General features: G+C 37.4%; 1 protein-coding gene across 3 annotated transcripts; it reads left to right on the top strand.

The window, feature by feature from the left end:
* Positions 1 to 320: 320 nt before the first annotated feature.
* LOC103699109 (recQ-mediated genome instability protein 1-like) lies at positions 321 to 15,364 on the top strand. Of its 3 annotated transcripts, XM_039133402.1 has the most exons (11): positions 321 to 413; positions 767 to 1,230; positions 1,322 to 1,480; positions 3,089 to 3,486; positions 4,178 to 4,288; positions 4,637 to 4,765; positions 7,457 to 7,714; positions 9,622 to 9,934; positions 10,062 to 10,197; positions 13,236 to 13,431; positions 14,209 to 15,364. In XM_039133402.1, exons 3-7 carry the CDS (start codon positions 1,453 to 1,455, stop codon positions 7,625 to 7,627), a joined length of 837 nt encoding a protein of 278 aa, XP_038989330.1. In that variant the 5' UTR covers positions 321 to 413; positions 767 to 1,230; positions 1,322 to 1,452; the 3' UTR covers positions 7,628 to 7,714; positions 9,622 to 9,934; positions 10,062 to 10,197; positions 13,236 to 13,431; positions 14,209 to 15,364. The 3 variants fall into 3 exon arrangements, with proteins under 3 accessions (XP_038989330.1, XP_038989331.1, XP_038989329.1); XM_039133403.1 differs by lacking the exon at positions 13,236 to 13,431 and having other exon boundaries at positions 767 to 1,480; XM_039133401.1 differs by having other exon boundaries at positions 321 to 1,480.
* Positions 15,365 to 16,884: the final 1,520 nt, after the last annotated feature.

Genomic DNA, 16,884 nt, shown 5'->3' with positions numbered 1-16,884 from the left:
ATTTATTCAATCTTAAACCAAACTTTATTTAGTTTCAACTCAAAGATTAACAAGTTTATTGATTAGACCCGTACCTTTGACTTGATATGAAATTAAACTTGATCACCTATGAATCAAGCATAATCTCAAAATCAAGTCTCACGACAAGCTTGACCAAATCAAATGCAACCAACGATGAGGTCCAAATAGGACCAAGTTACATTTACCCTTTAGTCTTTAAAAGGTACAATATGACTTATTTTTCTTTCACGAATCTAATGAATGGGAATGGAACTGGTACATAAATGGAAAGTTTTCGGGTAGATATATCATCTACCTCAAACCCTCCATTCCCCCGGCCTCTTTCCTCTGGCTTCCTCTCCTCTCTTCTCCGTCACCGGCGGCGCCGCCCCCGCCGCCGCAGCTACCCACCGGTTCTCTCTCTCTCTTTCGTGTTAATATTCTCTATGCTGATCCTGTAGCGTTTCATTTAAAGATCTCCTACACTGTATTCCGATTGCGTATAAATCTGCTGAGATCTAGAGAAGATCTCAATAACGTTCAATTTATTTGAAAATCTTAATAAGTTGTCGCGATCCTCCCATGTTGCTCCCTATCATATATATCTCAGCTCTCACTTCTTCTAGCTTTATCGCATCTTATTCTCGCTTTAAGAGTATCGCTATAAGCTTTTGAAATGAAGTAAAAAGAGTGAGAGAAGTACCTCCTTTGGCGAACCTTCGGCTTTTGGGTTGATGTAGGTTTCATCATTCATGTTGTTGTTCAGATGATACTTCTTGGATTGTGGTGACATGGCCCAGAGAGCGGAATGAAGTTAACGGCAGTCTGTAAGAAAATATATGATTGCATTCGCTATGATCTCAAGGAAATTGCCTTCCTTTCTTCTTTGCCTGACCCCATACATATCAAAAAACGAAGGAAAAATCTAGGCTTTATGCAGCTAGCTGGGTGCCAGATATTGGCCCTGACCTCAGGCCGATCGACTGTAAGAAGGACAGCAAACCTCATGCAGAGAATGGTGCATCTCACAACGGAGAGCCTTCGACTTCAGATGATCTTGCAGTGGCTGCAAGAGGTGGAATGGAGACCTAGGGCCTGCGCTGCAGTGCACTGAAAAGCTTCATACAAGGTTATGGGAAGGGATAAAACAAGTCATGGAAGGGAATTGAAGAAGCTGCCAAGTCTCCACTGAAAGGTGATGACCTGAAGAAATCAATGCAATCTTTAATTGTAAGTTATTCTCTAAGCCATGCCATTCACTAAATTCACAATAAATTCTCAAAATTTGATGAAATAAAGCTGAGATTCTTGTGGTTTGAAGTTTGGTTGCAGAAGAAATCAAAGAAATCTTCTGTGCTTGTGTAGAGACCAGTCGAAACATCCATTCCCTCCCCCCCCCCTATAGCATTACATAGTTTAGACTATGATGGAAGCTTGTACATTCAAATTTTTATGCAAGCACCAAGACATATTTTATCTAGTAAGTATATACTTTTGGATCCTTCATCGCTCCACTGCATTTTATTGAAGGAATTTAGGCATCCCTTCACATGAGCTGTTTGACTGAAGTTGCTAGATTCTTCTCTCTCAAGTTGGATACATGCATGACATCCTTTGCTCAATTTGTATAAAATGCAGCTGCATGACAGGGAATCGCATTCACCTTCTAAAATATTTTGGTTGATATTTTCTTCGGTTTTCTTAATTTACAAGAATTATTGAAGCTTGAAGTGAAACCAGTGAACTACCAAAACTGCTGCAATTGAAATTCATGCAGTCTGGCTGCTACCAATATTGAAACCAAGTTTCTTAACATTTCATGAAATGGTTTATTGAACTCCTTAAGTTGTTCGTCATTGAGTTTTCCTATCGAAATATTCAAGGGGATCCATTATGTGGTTTATTTCTATGATGCAGCACAGGTTTACGGACATGCTTTAAGCTGTAGATGTTAAATATCTTGTATAGGTTGCTTAATCATCCTTTGCATCTCTGCTTATCTTCTTCGGTCTAACTTCTTGTGCTGCCATTTTTTCTATTTAGATATTCTTTATGCAATGATATGTAAGGTATAATTCCCTTCTGATATCTGAATGGATGAAAGAGTTGCAAGGTATGATGCTAGGGTTCAAGTTGCATGTGCAGATGAAATAAGTGAGGAATAAAGAAAGTGATATTAACTGAACCAGAAAGTTACAGCAGACTTCTGCTGCTGCCAGATGGATAAAAGAGCTCAATATCAGCAAAAATGTTTCTTTCTCATTGATAATGAAGATTCGGGATATAATGGTCAAAGAGCCTCACCAATTCTTAAAGCCTTCTTTTATCACTTTCTCTGGCAAAAACTTCTAATCCTTTCCTATTACATCATTTAATACATTTCTAATTAACAAAATGATTTGTCGTGACTCGTGACTCTTGAATATGAATTACAGTGATGTACTGATGAAAACTCCCTAATGGTTTCGAATGGTTCCCTTACCTCTTTGTGCAAGGCTTCCCTATTTGAAATAACTCTTAACAAGTCATGTGGGCCCCTTAGTTGGAGGGTGAAAGTCCTTCGTTCTGTATTGCTTTATTAAATTATGTAAAAACAGTCCCTGAAGTGATAAAATTTAGATTATTAACTGTGTTCCCACCAAAAAGTGAAATCTCTAACAAATAAACCTCTGACAGTGCTGGATTCTGCAATAATGTGCTTCAGTGTACTTACTAGATATGAGCATGGTGCTTCATCGTAATGCCAGTTATTTCATCCATACGTTATGGTTTTTCAATGTTGTTGTTTCCATAATCTGTTTGCAGTTTTTGGTTGCAAATATACTACTACTACTATTACTACTACTACTACTACCATCATCATAAGGTTATATTAGTTTCATAGAAATTAAGGTGGTGCTTCACCCTCAACAACTCAAACAAGCACAAGCTAATTATAAGTTCGTATCTTGCATGCTTGTGAACCTGAAGTTTACCTTTATGTGAAGCTTTTGTATTTGTTTCTGCCTGCACATGGGTATTAGCAAGGTGATTATGGTGTTCATACAACCTTATGTGTGGTCTTTGTTTATTTATTTTTATTCTGTAGCTGTTAATTTGGCTAGTTCTGAGACTGTTGCCGGAGGAACCATTTTTGAAGAATGTGTTGTTCCACAAAATGCAAGAAACATCACCGAGGAATTTACTAGTCGACATGTTCGAGTAACGGCTGAAGAAGAGTTTGTTGCTGCCCATGTCGAAGGAAACATTACAGAAGAACCTATTTCTGCGAACGATAGACCAGATACTGAACCTAATTTATCCTCGGGCGCTGCTTCAGATGTGGAAAATTCTCTTGCCTCAGACATGGTGGATGCTGTTGGCGAAGTGGAGCATCGACTCATTCTAAGTGGTGAAAGGGAAATTCCTTTCACATACCTGGCATCTTTGCTGGCAAAATGGACCACCCAGAAGGACAACACACCATTCATTCAAGGGAAAATCAAGGTATTTATATTCTGGCTTGGTGCTACCGGAATACATACAAATTATAAATGTTATTTTATAAAACCATTTTAAAGACCATTAGTCTTGCTTTTCTGATTTGAGTGCCTTTGCTTTTATATCAATGTTCCTCATGATATGGTGTCATGACCATTTTAATTTTCTAACTATCATTCAGTTATGGTAAAGAAAAAAGTCTGGGCATTGCATGTTATTTGCCAATGTATAGTGAAATTTTTCATTTTTGTTATAACTTGTTAATAACTTTTGTCTTTCCTTAATCAGATCAGAAGAAAAAGTTTTTATTCACCATGACATACCAAAAATATCTGAAATATGTGTGATATATGTATATAGTAAAACGTTCTCTTATTGACATTAAGGTGTGATGTCTTCTATTATGCACCCATTCAATCTTCTAACAAAATGTGTGGAAAACTCAAAGGGTTTGTTTAGAAAATGTAGTAAATGCATTTGTAGCAGGACTATAATTTATAGGTAATAGATGCATTCTTGAATTTAAAGTGGTTCCAATCTTTAATTCAATTACATATAAGTAGAGCTTTGGATGTTTAGCTATTTAGCCCTTTTTTGATGTGTTTTGTGATTGTTTGCTTAGTGCTAGAAATTGTGACTGGAGTTTCATTTGTTCTAAAAATTAAAACACAATGCTGACTATTTAAAATTGTTCCAGTGCTTTTTGACCGGCGTCAAGGGGTTCCACTTCAAACAACGGAGTTCATTTGAGCTCCATGTATATGTTGATGATGGGAGTCTCATATCTGAGGTGCTCATTGACCACAATGTGAGTATAAGCACATATGTTCGTAACACAGATCTGATTTTGTTTGTGAGACTATAAATTTACAAAAGTTCTACATTTGCAATGTGCATGAGAGAAGTCAGACACATGAATTGGACTCTTTAAGGCAGGGAATCTCAAGCAGTATCCCCTCGTCCCTTGTTGATTTGAGTGCGTGGCCTGTGAGGGCATGTTATGGAAGATTTAATTCGGAAGGCATCAGAGTCCGGCAGGCATGCGGGACTCTTAAGCCTTTTGCATGCTATAAGAGAAGATGATATATATATATATAATTTATTTATTTATTTTTGTCAATTTTTTGTTTGGTAAAAAAGTCCTGCCACTCTTCAGGTTGTAAAGAATGGTATTGGCCATTCTCCTGAGGAGGTCACTGTGGCTCTTTCTTCATCAGATAAGAAAACAGTAACAGATATGAGGGAGACCATGAAAAAATTCCAGCTTTTCTTGGCTAAATTTGAGGTATGTTCAACTTACACCTCCTGTATAATTTTCTAAAGACATTTTTTACCTTTGCACTTGATGCTTTGCAAGCTTTGTAGGCATTTAGCACCTTATGTTGGTCTGCATGCAAGTGGTTCTCTCCCCTCCTCCACTTGTTCACACAAGTGCGTGTGTTGGGGGGATATAGCAATTCCTCCTTGTGAATTGTGTTGCTTCAAGAATAAATAGGGCATCAAGGAGATTAAGCATTATGTGCTACCAGTTACAGCATTTCCCAAGAGTACAATTAAAATATACTTATTAAGAACAATTGCAACTCTGACATAGTGAGGAAAACAAGTTATAATATTGAAACGAGGTATAAAGGCAAATCACGGCCATGTTAAGGCAAGCCGTTAATAGCAGTTTTACTTCCTGATGTGGATCTGATCTGCACTTTTTGACTCAAGTCCATGATCGATAAAACTTCTAGGAATATAATCTTTAGTGCTTAAGTAATTAATACTATTTTTTTATAACATTCTAGAATCTCCTTTGAATATGCACTTTTAAGTTGTATCTCTATCTCTCTTAAAGCTGATAGGGTGATACATCCTTCAACTATTATGCCACAATAGATTTGAGTAACCTTGGAGACTAACAGGGAATATCTCTTGCTAATAGGTGCATTTCTTTAGTCTGTGGATATTGTTTTGATGTCTTTGGAATTAGGCATATAGCATTTTGGAGATGGCTAGCAGTTGTAGCTCATGACTTTCTGCTTCTCTACTGCCACTTTGAAAGCAAGCCAATAAGTTGGATCTAGAAATATTTTGCTAATGGTCAAACATTCTTTATCACTAACATTTTCATTGTCTCTTGCCGTGATTCATTTGCATGATTTTTTTTCTTTGATTTACTATGGCTTGGTTTGAAGTTATAACAATATCTATGTATTACTTCTAAAAGTAACAATAAAGTGGAGTTTGGATCCAGGTTTACGGAATAGGTATCGGGGAGCATATCAGCTGGCGACCAGTTTGACACGGTATGGGTTGGTACTGTGCTGTTCTAGGGCGTATTGAAATAAGAGGGTTCAAAAGCCTTTGTCGTTGTCGTCGCCGATGGGGGGAGAGGGAGGAAGGAAAAGAGCCAATGGAAACCCTAGCCCTAACCTTAGCGGGGGAAGGGGGGATGCATATCGGTGATGCCCCAAGGGAGGGGGTGTGTGGAGAGTGAGTAGTGTTGAGTAGTTGCGAACCCGGACCGGGGGTGGGGGGGTGGGGAAGGGAAGGCTGCGAATCGAGTGCTGGAGTGTGGGTGACTTTATATCGATCCAAAGCATTATGTCAAACTACCTAGTAGCCGATCTGTCCGATTTGGTATGTCCCAAAGCAGCCGGTTTAGCACGGTTCATCAAACCATAGTTTGGATCTTCTCTAGGATTGCCTTGAACTAGAGAGGGCTGGTTCTTAAACATGGGTCATCCGACTATAGCACAAATGGCCCGCGATTGAATGTAGGGGTGCAACTTGGGTGGGTGCGGGCAGGTTGAGAGCAAATCTTGACCAAAACCTACCTCTATATCTCCTAACACTAACCCAACCGGGCTTGTTGGGTTGGGAGGTCTCTAACCCAACCCAACCTCATTTTGCACTAAATTCATGTCGTTAATCGAACTCATTAATCAGATGAGATCTACTTGAGCAAGAATTTTAAGATAGAGCAAAAGTTTGGGATGTTTTTGTTGGAATAATATTTATTAGATTGATGCCTCAACTATTCATCAATTTCAGTGGTAACAAGACTAAAAAATATAATATATAAACATGTAATTATTTGTATGGAATATGAATATGAATTGGAAACATAAATATGAATATCTATTCATTTATATATCAGGTTTGGCCGGGTTTTGTTTTGGTTGTAGACCAATCTTAATCCAACTCTATGAGGTTGGGTTAGGATTTTTGAGTCTAAGCCCAACCTTAATTTATAAAATTTCATTTCAAACCTACCAGATGAATGGACTGGGTTAATGACTTTGGGTTTGAGCCCAATCCAAGTTGCACCCCTAATTGAATGAGTCCCATGCTTGACATGGCAATGTTAATTGCAGTGCACCGGATCTGCTCAATCATGGACTGCCTATGCGATGTTAGGATGGTTTGTTTTTGAGAACCAACCTTCTCCAGTTCAAGGCTGAATAGCAGAGGATCTCAACTACCATTGCATACAATGACTCAATAACATGGTTTTTATGATCTCCATGCAACTTTTTGGACAACATTTCGAATCTTTATATTAGTACTTTGTTTGAGCATTATGGAATGTAAACTCCCTTCTTTACTCCTTTTTGTTGAATTTGAAATGTTAGTTAACTCTATTGCTTTGTTTATTTGGCTTGGAGTTTCACCTTCTGTAAGTTCTTTTTAAAGTTCAGTAAATTGGCATATTTGTTGCACAAAAAAAGAGGTTGTGTAAGCTTATACTGTTTTCATGCTCCTGTAGTGTCTCATGCCAAACTTATGTTGATTGTTGCCTTGATTCTCTTGAATAAATTCTTTATAAATCTCTATTTGCCTCTTATTTAGATAAGTTATGCTTTGGTGTGGCTAAACTGTAAATACCATATGCATCTTATATGTTTAACTGATAATAGTAGCAATTTCAATACTTCATATTTGCAAATCTTTATCTTGCATTGTTAATTTTCATTTTTGTTTATAGGGTACAATGTTGGTGGAGGTCAATGGAAACTCTCCTCTTCCTGTTGTCCTGGAGATGAACCAGAGCTGTTCAACATCTGATGCCTGGTTGCTCCTTCAAAGACTGAAGAAGTTTACTGCTCCTCAAAATAAACAACATAACCATTTGAAGCCTATTGATTTATCTCCGTGATGTTTATGATTGTTCGTTTGTTTTGACTATGGTTATGTATTACTGGAAGGTTCTGAGAAGTAATCAACAGAGATACTTTAGCATTGGGTAAGGGCTTTACTGATCCATCTTAAACTCATGCGCTCATTTATTATACGTTCATTTTGATGGCAACAGTACAGTCATGTCTTTGCACTATCCTATTCAGTGAATCTGGAACTCGTGAAGTAATATTTTTTTTATATCAGGTTTGCAAGTATAGGTATGACAGTATCCATTCCATTGGGAACCTTGAACCTAGGGTCTTCTGTTTTCCTTAACTCAATGTAAAAGGTCATTCTTCTTATATGATGCATTCTTGTGAGTACAGAGAGTAATTTGGCTAAGCACAACTAGTTTGAGATATTTTTGGTTGCTGGAAATGACTTAGAATTCACATTCATTCCTTCAAGTACGTATGCTTACAATGTTATGATATTACCATTAAATTTTTTGATACCCAACTGATTCATGTTATCAATAAAAAAAAGTATTCTTAGTTCAAACCATGCTCGAGCTTAATACATAATTTCGAAGAAAACTTTTGATGTTTTCCTTATTGTGGTTCTCTCTATTTAATCTGATTTTGTGTTTGGCAATCTAATATGAGTCACATTAGTTTTTGGCGCTATTCAAGCTTCTTTCCTGTATCAATATTAATTAATAGCGGACTTGACGGCATTAATCAGTTAGCCACTTGAGGCTATTAGCTTGCCAGATCAAAGGTGTTCTTTAATGTCATGAATCAGTACTATGTGCACATGCCATATGGTACTAAACTAAGTGATAAGTCAAATGATCACAACAAAATTTACAGATCATGATGTGACTGTCAGTGTATTTGTAATGCTTCTAAATTATGTGGTGGCAAACTATCTATATTTGCCATATCTGCTGTTGTTAAAGGCAGCTGCCTAGGCGTATGGATTACACAAGCATAGGTCACTTTGGTTTTTGGTGTTTTCCATGACTTCATGCGGGGTGGCCACTTGATTGCCTAGACTGGCACCTAGCTGCCTAGTGGTTGCGAACGTCTCTGGCATGCTCCTTGTTCCTTGACTTATCAGAGGTTTTTTTAACTCCTCTTTAAGTCACAAGTATTTACTGAAGAGAGAAAAAATGGGGTATTAGTCGATGCTACATCATGCAATTGCTTCTTTGAAGCTTAGCTTCTTCAAATTGCTCAATGAAAATGTAATAAAACTGCAGTAATTAAATGAATTATTTCATCATTGAATAGCTCAAGTTGTTAATGGCCTTATTGTTTATCAATATTTTTCAATATTTTTTTTTATCTGTTCTTGTAAGTCCAATATATACTTTTGATCATTGGATAATTCAAGGTATTCTATGGTTTTGCATCTAAAAAATGTGCACCAATTTTATCAATTATTAGTTTTTTTACTCCTAGTGCCTGTGTGGCTGCATAGGCATTCTTCCTATCCTTTAAGGGGGTCAAAGCCTAGGATTTCCTGGGAGGTTTGACAACATTGTCTATATAGGTCCATATGCCCAACTATGGTTTGTTTTATATAAAAATACCGTTTTTTCTACCCTGGATTCTTGCAAGTTTTGTTCAAACACTGGTCTGTGTAAATAAAAGTCAAATTCTTTTATTCAAAATTGTTCATTATTTCAAAAAGTTTGGAGTTACAAAGAGAAGACAAAGAAACTTTATTTACTAGTGCAGGTTTCATAATTGGTAGAATTTAAGGACTGGTAAAGAAAAGTGTTTTGTGCCATTTACTTGGGAATTTTAAGAATTTTACACTAGGAAGCATGGAGATGGATACATTAGAACACTGACTTATTGTGCAAGTGTAAAAAAATAATATACCATATGGCCAAGATTGAATGATAATTAAGTAAATAATATTTTTGTATTAACGAATCCATCAAGCATAATGTCATGTTTTTTTCAACTTCTTACCTTTGCACCATCTACATGTTAATGAGAAACATCTGGGTTCCAACAGGACACGGAATGGTTGTTAGTGAAGTGGGTGACTGGGATAAGAATGGTTCTGCTTAGCACAGGATTTGTGGTGATAGGCAAATATCAAGATGAGAAAAGTGAGATGCATAGTCAATGGCTTCACCTCCCTGAGGAACTACGTAACAATGGGCTTATGCTACCAAGCCTAATCCTGCTTCTTTTTGCTCATTGGAGTTGCTGCATCCAGTTCCTACATGCCTGATTTATGGTTGATTCATAACCTGGATAAACCTGTGGAAATTTCTAGGGTGGAGGGCTTTAAGCTGTTCTAATTTTGGCATCACTGGCTAAAGGTTTGCTTCAATTACCAAATGATTAGTTGCTCTTTCCTTTTGTATGGGGAGCCATAATAATCATAGATTCACATAACTCTGCAGAAAAAAAAGTGATCTCTCTGTATTTTGTCTTTGTGATGATCAGGGACCATCTTTCTATGCTCATTGTTTTTGCTTGACTTTTCCTGTAAGAACATGGCTTCAGTTTGAAAGCTGTGCGGATCAGCAAGTTCTGCAGGGTCTCTCTTGCTGTCAAGGAGTGGAAACAAGCTTCATGAGAGGTAATTGTATCCATGCATGTTTATGTTATAATATTTTCTGAAACTTAGTTCACTGTCAGATGTCAGTTTTGATTTATCACCTTTATTATGAATTTTTTAAATATAAAATGACTATTAACTCACGGGCTGCATCTGATATGTGGTTATAGATCCCTTGTTGAGTGCTTTTAGTACAGGTGCTTTGTTCTTTTTGGTGAAAAATGTCAGCAAATGTTTGATTTGATAGTTTAAGCCAAATGATTACCCACATCAGATTAAATGAATTCAAAGGTTTAATGGAAAATGATATTGTTGAACGAGCAATTCTCCCAGCTTCTGGATAATGGAAAATAAATTCACTAGTAGATCGTGACATGTTTGACCCATGCTTGACTACTGGATTCAATGAGCTAGGTTAGGTGTGTTTAGTTTGGGTTGGGTTGGGTAAATTGGTCCAGGTCAATTTTGCTACCCTTTTTGGTGTTGATGGGCGTCTTAGGTCATCTTGCTGCTTTGTTAATCAGTGTATTTCTACTGATACCCTGTCTTAAGATTTGGACAAGTGAGGCACATATTTTTTTCTCTCATTGGCAAAGGAAGTTACACCTGCCTAGAAATAGATGCATCCCTTAGCATCTTTCTAGCAAGTCGGGGAACCTTTTAGGAAAGTTACAAAACCATTTATACTTAGCCTCTTGTGAGGTCTCTTCACCAACTAGCCAATCGGCATATTGCTTCCTTAAAGGTTTGTTAGTCCTCATGACTATGTGGTAGTCAGGGTTATTCTTCCCTCGCTATGATATGCTGTCATTCTAATGTCAGTTATGGTACACCACTTAGGATGTTATGCTATACATGTTTAAGAGGTTGTTTAGAATCCTGCAACTAGACTTGGTGCAGATCAAGTTTCATGTAGCTGGAATTGCATACAGTTGAATCTACTCTATCTGGAGGGCTGCAGCTTGAGATTTTGTAATTACTGTTTTTCGTTTGCTAGACTGTGGCTGGGAGTTGCAACTTTGAAGAAGCTATTTGGTTGGATGCAACTGCAGGAGATGCAGCCATCCTGTAGATGTGGGGGCGAGCTTATCTTTATTCTTGATTGATATGCAAAAACTTTGTGAAGTTCCCAAACACCTGTATTGAATTACTACCTATAAACAAAGGCAAGTGGGATATGGATGGAGCTTTATCTCTGGAACGAAATTAACATTCATTTTTACTTTCCATAGACTGTCAATTAACAACTTGAATATACATCCCCATTTTAAATTCATTTTTTTAAATCACATTTGCATAACTTTGCTCTCTCTAGCTCCCATGCACTGTAGTCATTTTAAATCCAAGAGTGCACCTATCATGGATCAAGCAGCAATGCCACTGAGGTCGTCTCTGATCTAGGGGCAAGGGCTGCTGAGATCTGATCTTCTCCAGGCATGGCCTTCTTTGGAAACAGGGAGGGTGTGACACAAGGCATCAGTGTGGGGGCTGCCAATAGCATCTCCTGTGTGGACTTCTAGATGATGGCATGGGGTGACACGTGTAGGGATAGTTGCTTTGGCTTGGTTTGGAGAAGGTGACTTGAAGCAGGCAAGATTTTTTCTTTCTTTTTTTTTTCTTGAGGGACCAGAGTCGCTTGAGCTGCCTTTATTTTTTTTTGAATGGAAGCCTTTTTAGCTGCTTTAGCTCGATCCACAGTCATTTTTGGTTGCCAGTCTTAGAACCTACAGCTTAGGCCTAAGCTGCAGGTGACTAGCAGCTAGAGTCTTTGCGACTCAACAAACTGCAGGCCTGTAAACTTCATGGGTGTTTGGCTGTAGCTGGATTCACAGGCGGCCAGCTACCAGCTTCCAAACAAACCCTAACTGAAAAACTTCTAATTGACATTTAGACCTGCTCATGGAACGGACGGCTTGCCGGGCCTGCTTGAGCCGGAGGCTGAGCCATTTCTTGGAAAAAATCCTGTTTAATAAGCGGGCTGGGCTTGGCCTTGTTTTCAAGGAGTGATATGCAAGTCTATTCTGTTTGCTTCTATTTTATGACAGTCAAAATTGTTTCCTTGGGAATCTATTTCCTTTGTAGCTATAGCTGAGAGAAACATCGGATGATGTTAGTACTTTAATCCCTCCTTTTTGATCATTGAGTGCTTCTTTCTTGAGAAATCCCTCAATTTTATTCCTAATTTATATATTCTTCGAAAGTGAAATAACATTTCCACCTATCTTAGAAAAATACTATTAAATTATTCCCAGTGACATCTGATGTTATTAGAAAGATATCCAGAGCCCTCATTGTCTTCACTCCTTGACGATATCATTAGCTCCACCTTCATTCACTTGTCTCTTAGTGCTAGGCGATGTCACTGAAACTGGAAACAAAAGTTTTCTTGGCTCTTGACGCCTTTAGGATCCCCTTACTGAGTGTCTTGGTTGAAGTGACGCCCGACCTAGTAACACAGAATGAGTGAGAGAACCTTGGGATCAAGGCAGATGACCATATGCAATGGCTTGAACCAGGAGAGAACCTTGTGATCAAGGCACAGGACCATATTCATCACTTCTGCATGAGATGCTCACATTGTGCACGCTTCTCTGTGCAATCGACAGGAAGTGGTCCAAACTGGACCTGCCATTCGATCGCAGAAAAAGTTTAGTTCGCAAGATAGGTAATGCTTTTTAATGCAGTTTTATGATGTAGAGTAGATGTCAAATTGTGGACTAGTGATTGACAAGGTACATCTCTAGCTTCATCATCGATTCCTATTTCATCAGCTTCCTTAAGAACTTTGCATTTGGTGAGCTCCGATGCAACATAACCTGGAGTGATGACAGTGATCCTGATCTCCGCATGAAGCTTTGATTGCAATGCCTCATAGAACCTGATAATTGCTGCCTTGCTTTCCTGAAAATCATCCATAAATTCTATAAACCAAAACAAAAAGCTTTTTATGTTTTAAACTATTTTAAAACTTTCATTATCTTGTAGATGCTTGTTCTTGCAGCAGGAACATGGCCATTCATTGATGCTGTCCTAATTATATTGCCCTGGCTGTTCTGTAGGTGTGGAATTGCATAATAAGTTGGATACACTGAGCCCCAAAAGTTTACATCCTGAAAAGAGTCTTGCAATTGAAGATCAATGCTCTGTGAATTAAACTTGATAGTTATGAGTTATGACGTTGATTTCCATTTTAGGGTACTCTGAGATTATGTGCAGATGAAAAATAGTGACATGGGGACTGGAAGAGCAAATCTTGTAAGACATGTCAACTTTCATTTCCCCTTCAATTTGTTATGAATCAAAATTTTATCTTAGCAAATCAATTTAATTTAACAAGCCAAACAATTAGTATCATATATGCTGAAAAATGTAAGTTTTAGCTTAATCATAATTTGAAAATTTGAATTGAATGAAATTTTTAATGATAAATTTTGAACAAACATAAGATACAGCCCAAGTTATGGAGTAAAAAAATTTATTTAATGTTATACCGTCACTTGTGTGAAGGCAGATATGTTGATTTCTTCAAAGAGGCAGCTAGTCCAAATTGGATCATTGACAATGAGGTGATTCACTGCAACACAAAGTTTTAGGCTCATCAGTTCAACTCCAAGAGATTCTTGCCCAAAGTGAGCAATAGTCTCTTCAATGATTCATTTGGATTCACTGGGGACAGGGACCATTTTATATTTAAAAATATTCATATAATCTAATTAAAATTACAGTTAAATGACGTTATGGGATGCATTGTTACGATATATTGATATCCTGTAATCAAATAACAAAAGAATCCAGTTAACCATGCAGTTAACAAAAGAATTACTTATATTGCTATATTTTGTCAGGTTTCCAAAAGAATTCAGTTTACCATGCATGGATAGTTGTTAGAATTTCTCTTGCAAAATTTGTCATTTTAGGCATTTTCCTTTTGGATACAAAGTCAGGAGTTGTCAAAAACCATGATCTCTTGCAACTTTTCCTTTTCCTTTCATGTTCTGTCCAAGGGAATTCATCATTCATGTTGTTGTTCAGATGATACTTCTTGGATTGTGGTGACATGGCCCAGAGAGCGGAATGAAGTTAACGGCAGTCTGTAAGAAAATATATGATTGCATTCGCTATGATCTCAAGGAAATTGCCTTCCTTTCTTCTTTGCCTGACCCCATACATATCAAAAAACGAAGGAAAAATCTAGGCTTTATGCAGCTAGCTGGGTGCCAGATATTGGCCCTGACCTCAGGCCGATCGACTGTAAGAAGGACAGCAAACCTCATGCAGAGAATGGTGCATCTCACAACGGAGAGCCTTCGACTTCAGATGATCTTGCAGTGGCTGCAAGAGGTGGAATGGAGACCTAGGGCCTGCGCTGCAGTGCACTGAAAAGCTTCATACAAGGTTATGGGAAGGGATAAAACAAGTCATGGAAGGGAATTGAAGAAGCTGCCAAGTCTCCACTGAAAGGTGATGACCTGAAGAAATCAATGCAATCTTTAATTGTAAGTTATTCTCTAAGCCATGCCATTCACTAAATTCACAATAAATTCTCAAAATTTGATGAAATAAAGCTGAGATTCTTGTGGTTTGAAGTTTGGTTGCAGAAGAAATCAAAGAAATCTTCTGTGCTTGTGTAGAGACCAGTCGAAACATCCATTCCCTCCCCCCCCCTATAGCATTACATAGTTTAGACTATGATGGAAGCTTGTACATTCAAATTTTTATGCAAGCACCAAGACATATTTTATCTAGTAAGTATATACTTTTGGATCCTTCATCGCTCCACTGCATTTTATTGAAGGAATTTAGGCATCCCTTCACATGAGCTGTTTGACTGAAGTTGCTAGATTCTTCTCTCTCAAGTTGGATACATGCATGACATCCTTTGCTCAATTTGTATAAAATGCAGCTGCATGACAGGGATAGGGAATCGCATTCACCTTCTAAAATATGTAAGAGATATACAAGGACAATATCTATCCATAGTCGAAATAATAATGAGAGTCATGATGCAAGATGAATTTGATGGAACATTGAACAGACTTGCAAAATTTTTGAGCTAGTTTTGGCGAGAGTTTGCTGGCTATCTAATTTTCAGAGACTTGCAATGTTATATTATTGTCTCACCAAAAAGAAGGCTGTTATGCCTATGTATGTGTATGTGTTATGGCATCAACTTCACCCTCTGGAATAATTAAACCTATCAATTTACTGTTATGACTTTCTCAACAGGACGAGTGGCCTTAGAAGGTAGTGAGCATATTTTGGCACTAAATTTATGGATTGGTTACAACATAACTCTCTCTTCTTGGCCACTCTGTGTCAGAGAAATAGGAAGGATACACAATTGACTCAAATATTTGGTTGGAGAATGTTATTCATATTAGCAATATATTATCTAAATAAACAAATGAATCTAAAATTACAATTGATGAAAAATCTTTATAGGGAATAATATATATATATATATATATATATTATTCGACATCAAAATAATTTTATTTTAACACAAAAAAATCTATTCTAGCACAAAATAAAATTTATTCATTTGGTAAAATTAAATCACAAAATTGCAAATCCTACATATCTACTAATATTAACTTAAAAATATAAGTTAGAGAAAATAGCCTGATTGTAGGCAGGTCAAAGCGCGTAGGCGCTGTCCCAAAGAAGTGTTTGCCTCCACGTACGGATTTTCCGATAATCCTCCTTTGAGATACGATGACCCTACAACTTCTTCTTCGGTACATCTCAGAAGAAGTCAAAACGAACTTGATCGGACTCGCAGATCCAGCGAAGAACGAAAGAAAAAGGATAAAATATAGAATAGTAAAAATAAAAATCACAAGTGGCTAAGAGGAGGAAGAATTTTTCTCCATAATTTTTTCATTATTTTTCTCTATTTTTTCGTATCCCGAAAGAGATGAAATCAAGGGGTATTTATAAAGGTAATTATGCAGGGGCAAATGGGTCTTTTGCGGATGCGCCCGCGATGATTTCACGAACGCATTTTGTGAAATTCAAATAAAAAAAATTGGCAGCGGGTGCCAGCAATCCTCCACAAAAATTATTTTATTTCTTTTAATAATTTTAAAATCAAAACAAAATGCTGGATATCCTATATTATGTAATAGGTATAAGTACCTTCCGGTTTGAATCTTCACTTAGTGACAATTGATTACATCTGTGGAGCCAAAGTGGTCTTAACCTTGAACCTCGGTCCATGGGGCAAATTAAATCAACAGCATACATAATATAGCCCAATCTGGATTCTAAGCAGGTTGCGCTAATATGGCGATGCACAGGTATCTATCATGTGCTTTTTAGGGAATCTCCCTTTTTCTATAATCGTGGCCTCACGACTGCACATATAGGTGAGTCCTAATAAGAAATCTAGCAAAAAGCTCCTGTTTGTTGAGTCTCAGAGTCATTAAGAGTTATATAAACAAACTCATCCTACCACTTGCCTTTATGAGCACTAGCGTTATAGGGATGAGGAAAATATAAAACAGTGCTTCTCTTAGTCACACTCTGGTTTGTTTCTACCCATTGAACCTTTTAACGTTGGGTTTCCACCGTGGTGATCTATCTTTATGGGCTAAGCCGCATCCCCCTCGACGACTCTAGAACTACTGTTCTAGATAAACCTTTTGTAAGATGATCAGTCAAATTATTTTCTGATTTTACAAAATTCAGAGCAATAACGTTATTTTT

This window comes from Phoenix dactylifera, chromosome 14 (genome assembly GCF_009389715.1).
Source record: "Phoenix dactylifera cultivar Barhee BC4 chromosome 14, palm_55x_up_171113_PBpolish2nd_filt_p, whole genome shotgun sequence".
Taxonomy (NCBI): domain Eukaryota; kingdom Viridiplantae; phylum Streptophyta; class Magnoliopsida; order Arecales; family Arecaceae; genus Phoenix; species Phoenix dactylifera.
Note: the sequence above shows the minus strand (reverse complement) of the source record. Positions and strands in the feature narration are given on the sequence as shown.

Coding starts and splice junctions, on each gene's coding strand:
- LOC103699109 (XM_039133402.1), top strand. CDS start 1,453: ATGCAAGCACCAAGACATATTTTATCTA. Junction 1,481..3,088: donor ACCAAGACATATTTTATCTA/GTAAGTATATAC, acceptor TTTATTCTGTAG/CTGTTAATTTGGCTAGTTCT. Junction 4,766..7,456: donor TTTTCTTGGCTAAATTTGAG/GTATGTTCAACT, acceptor TTTTGTTTATAG/GGTACAATGTTGGTGGAGGT.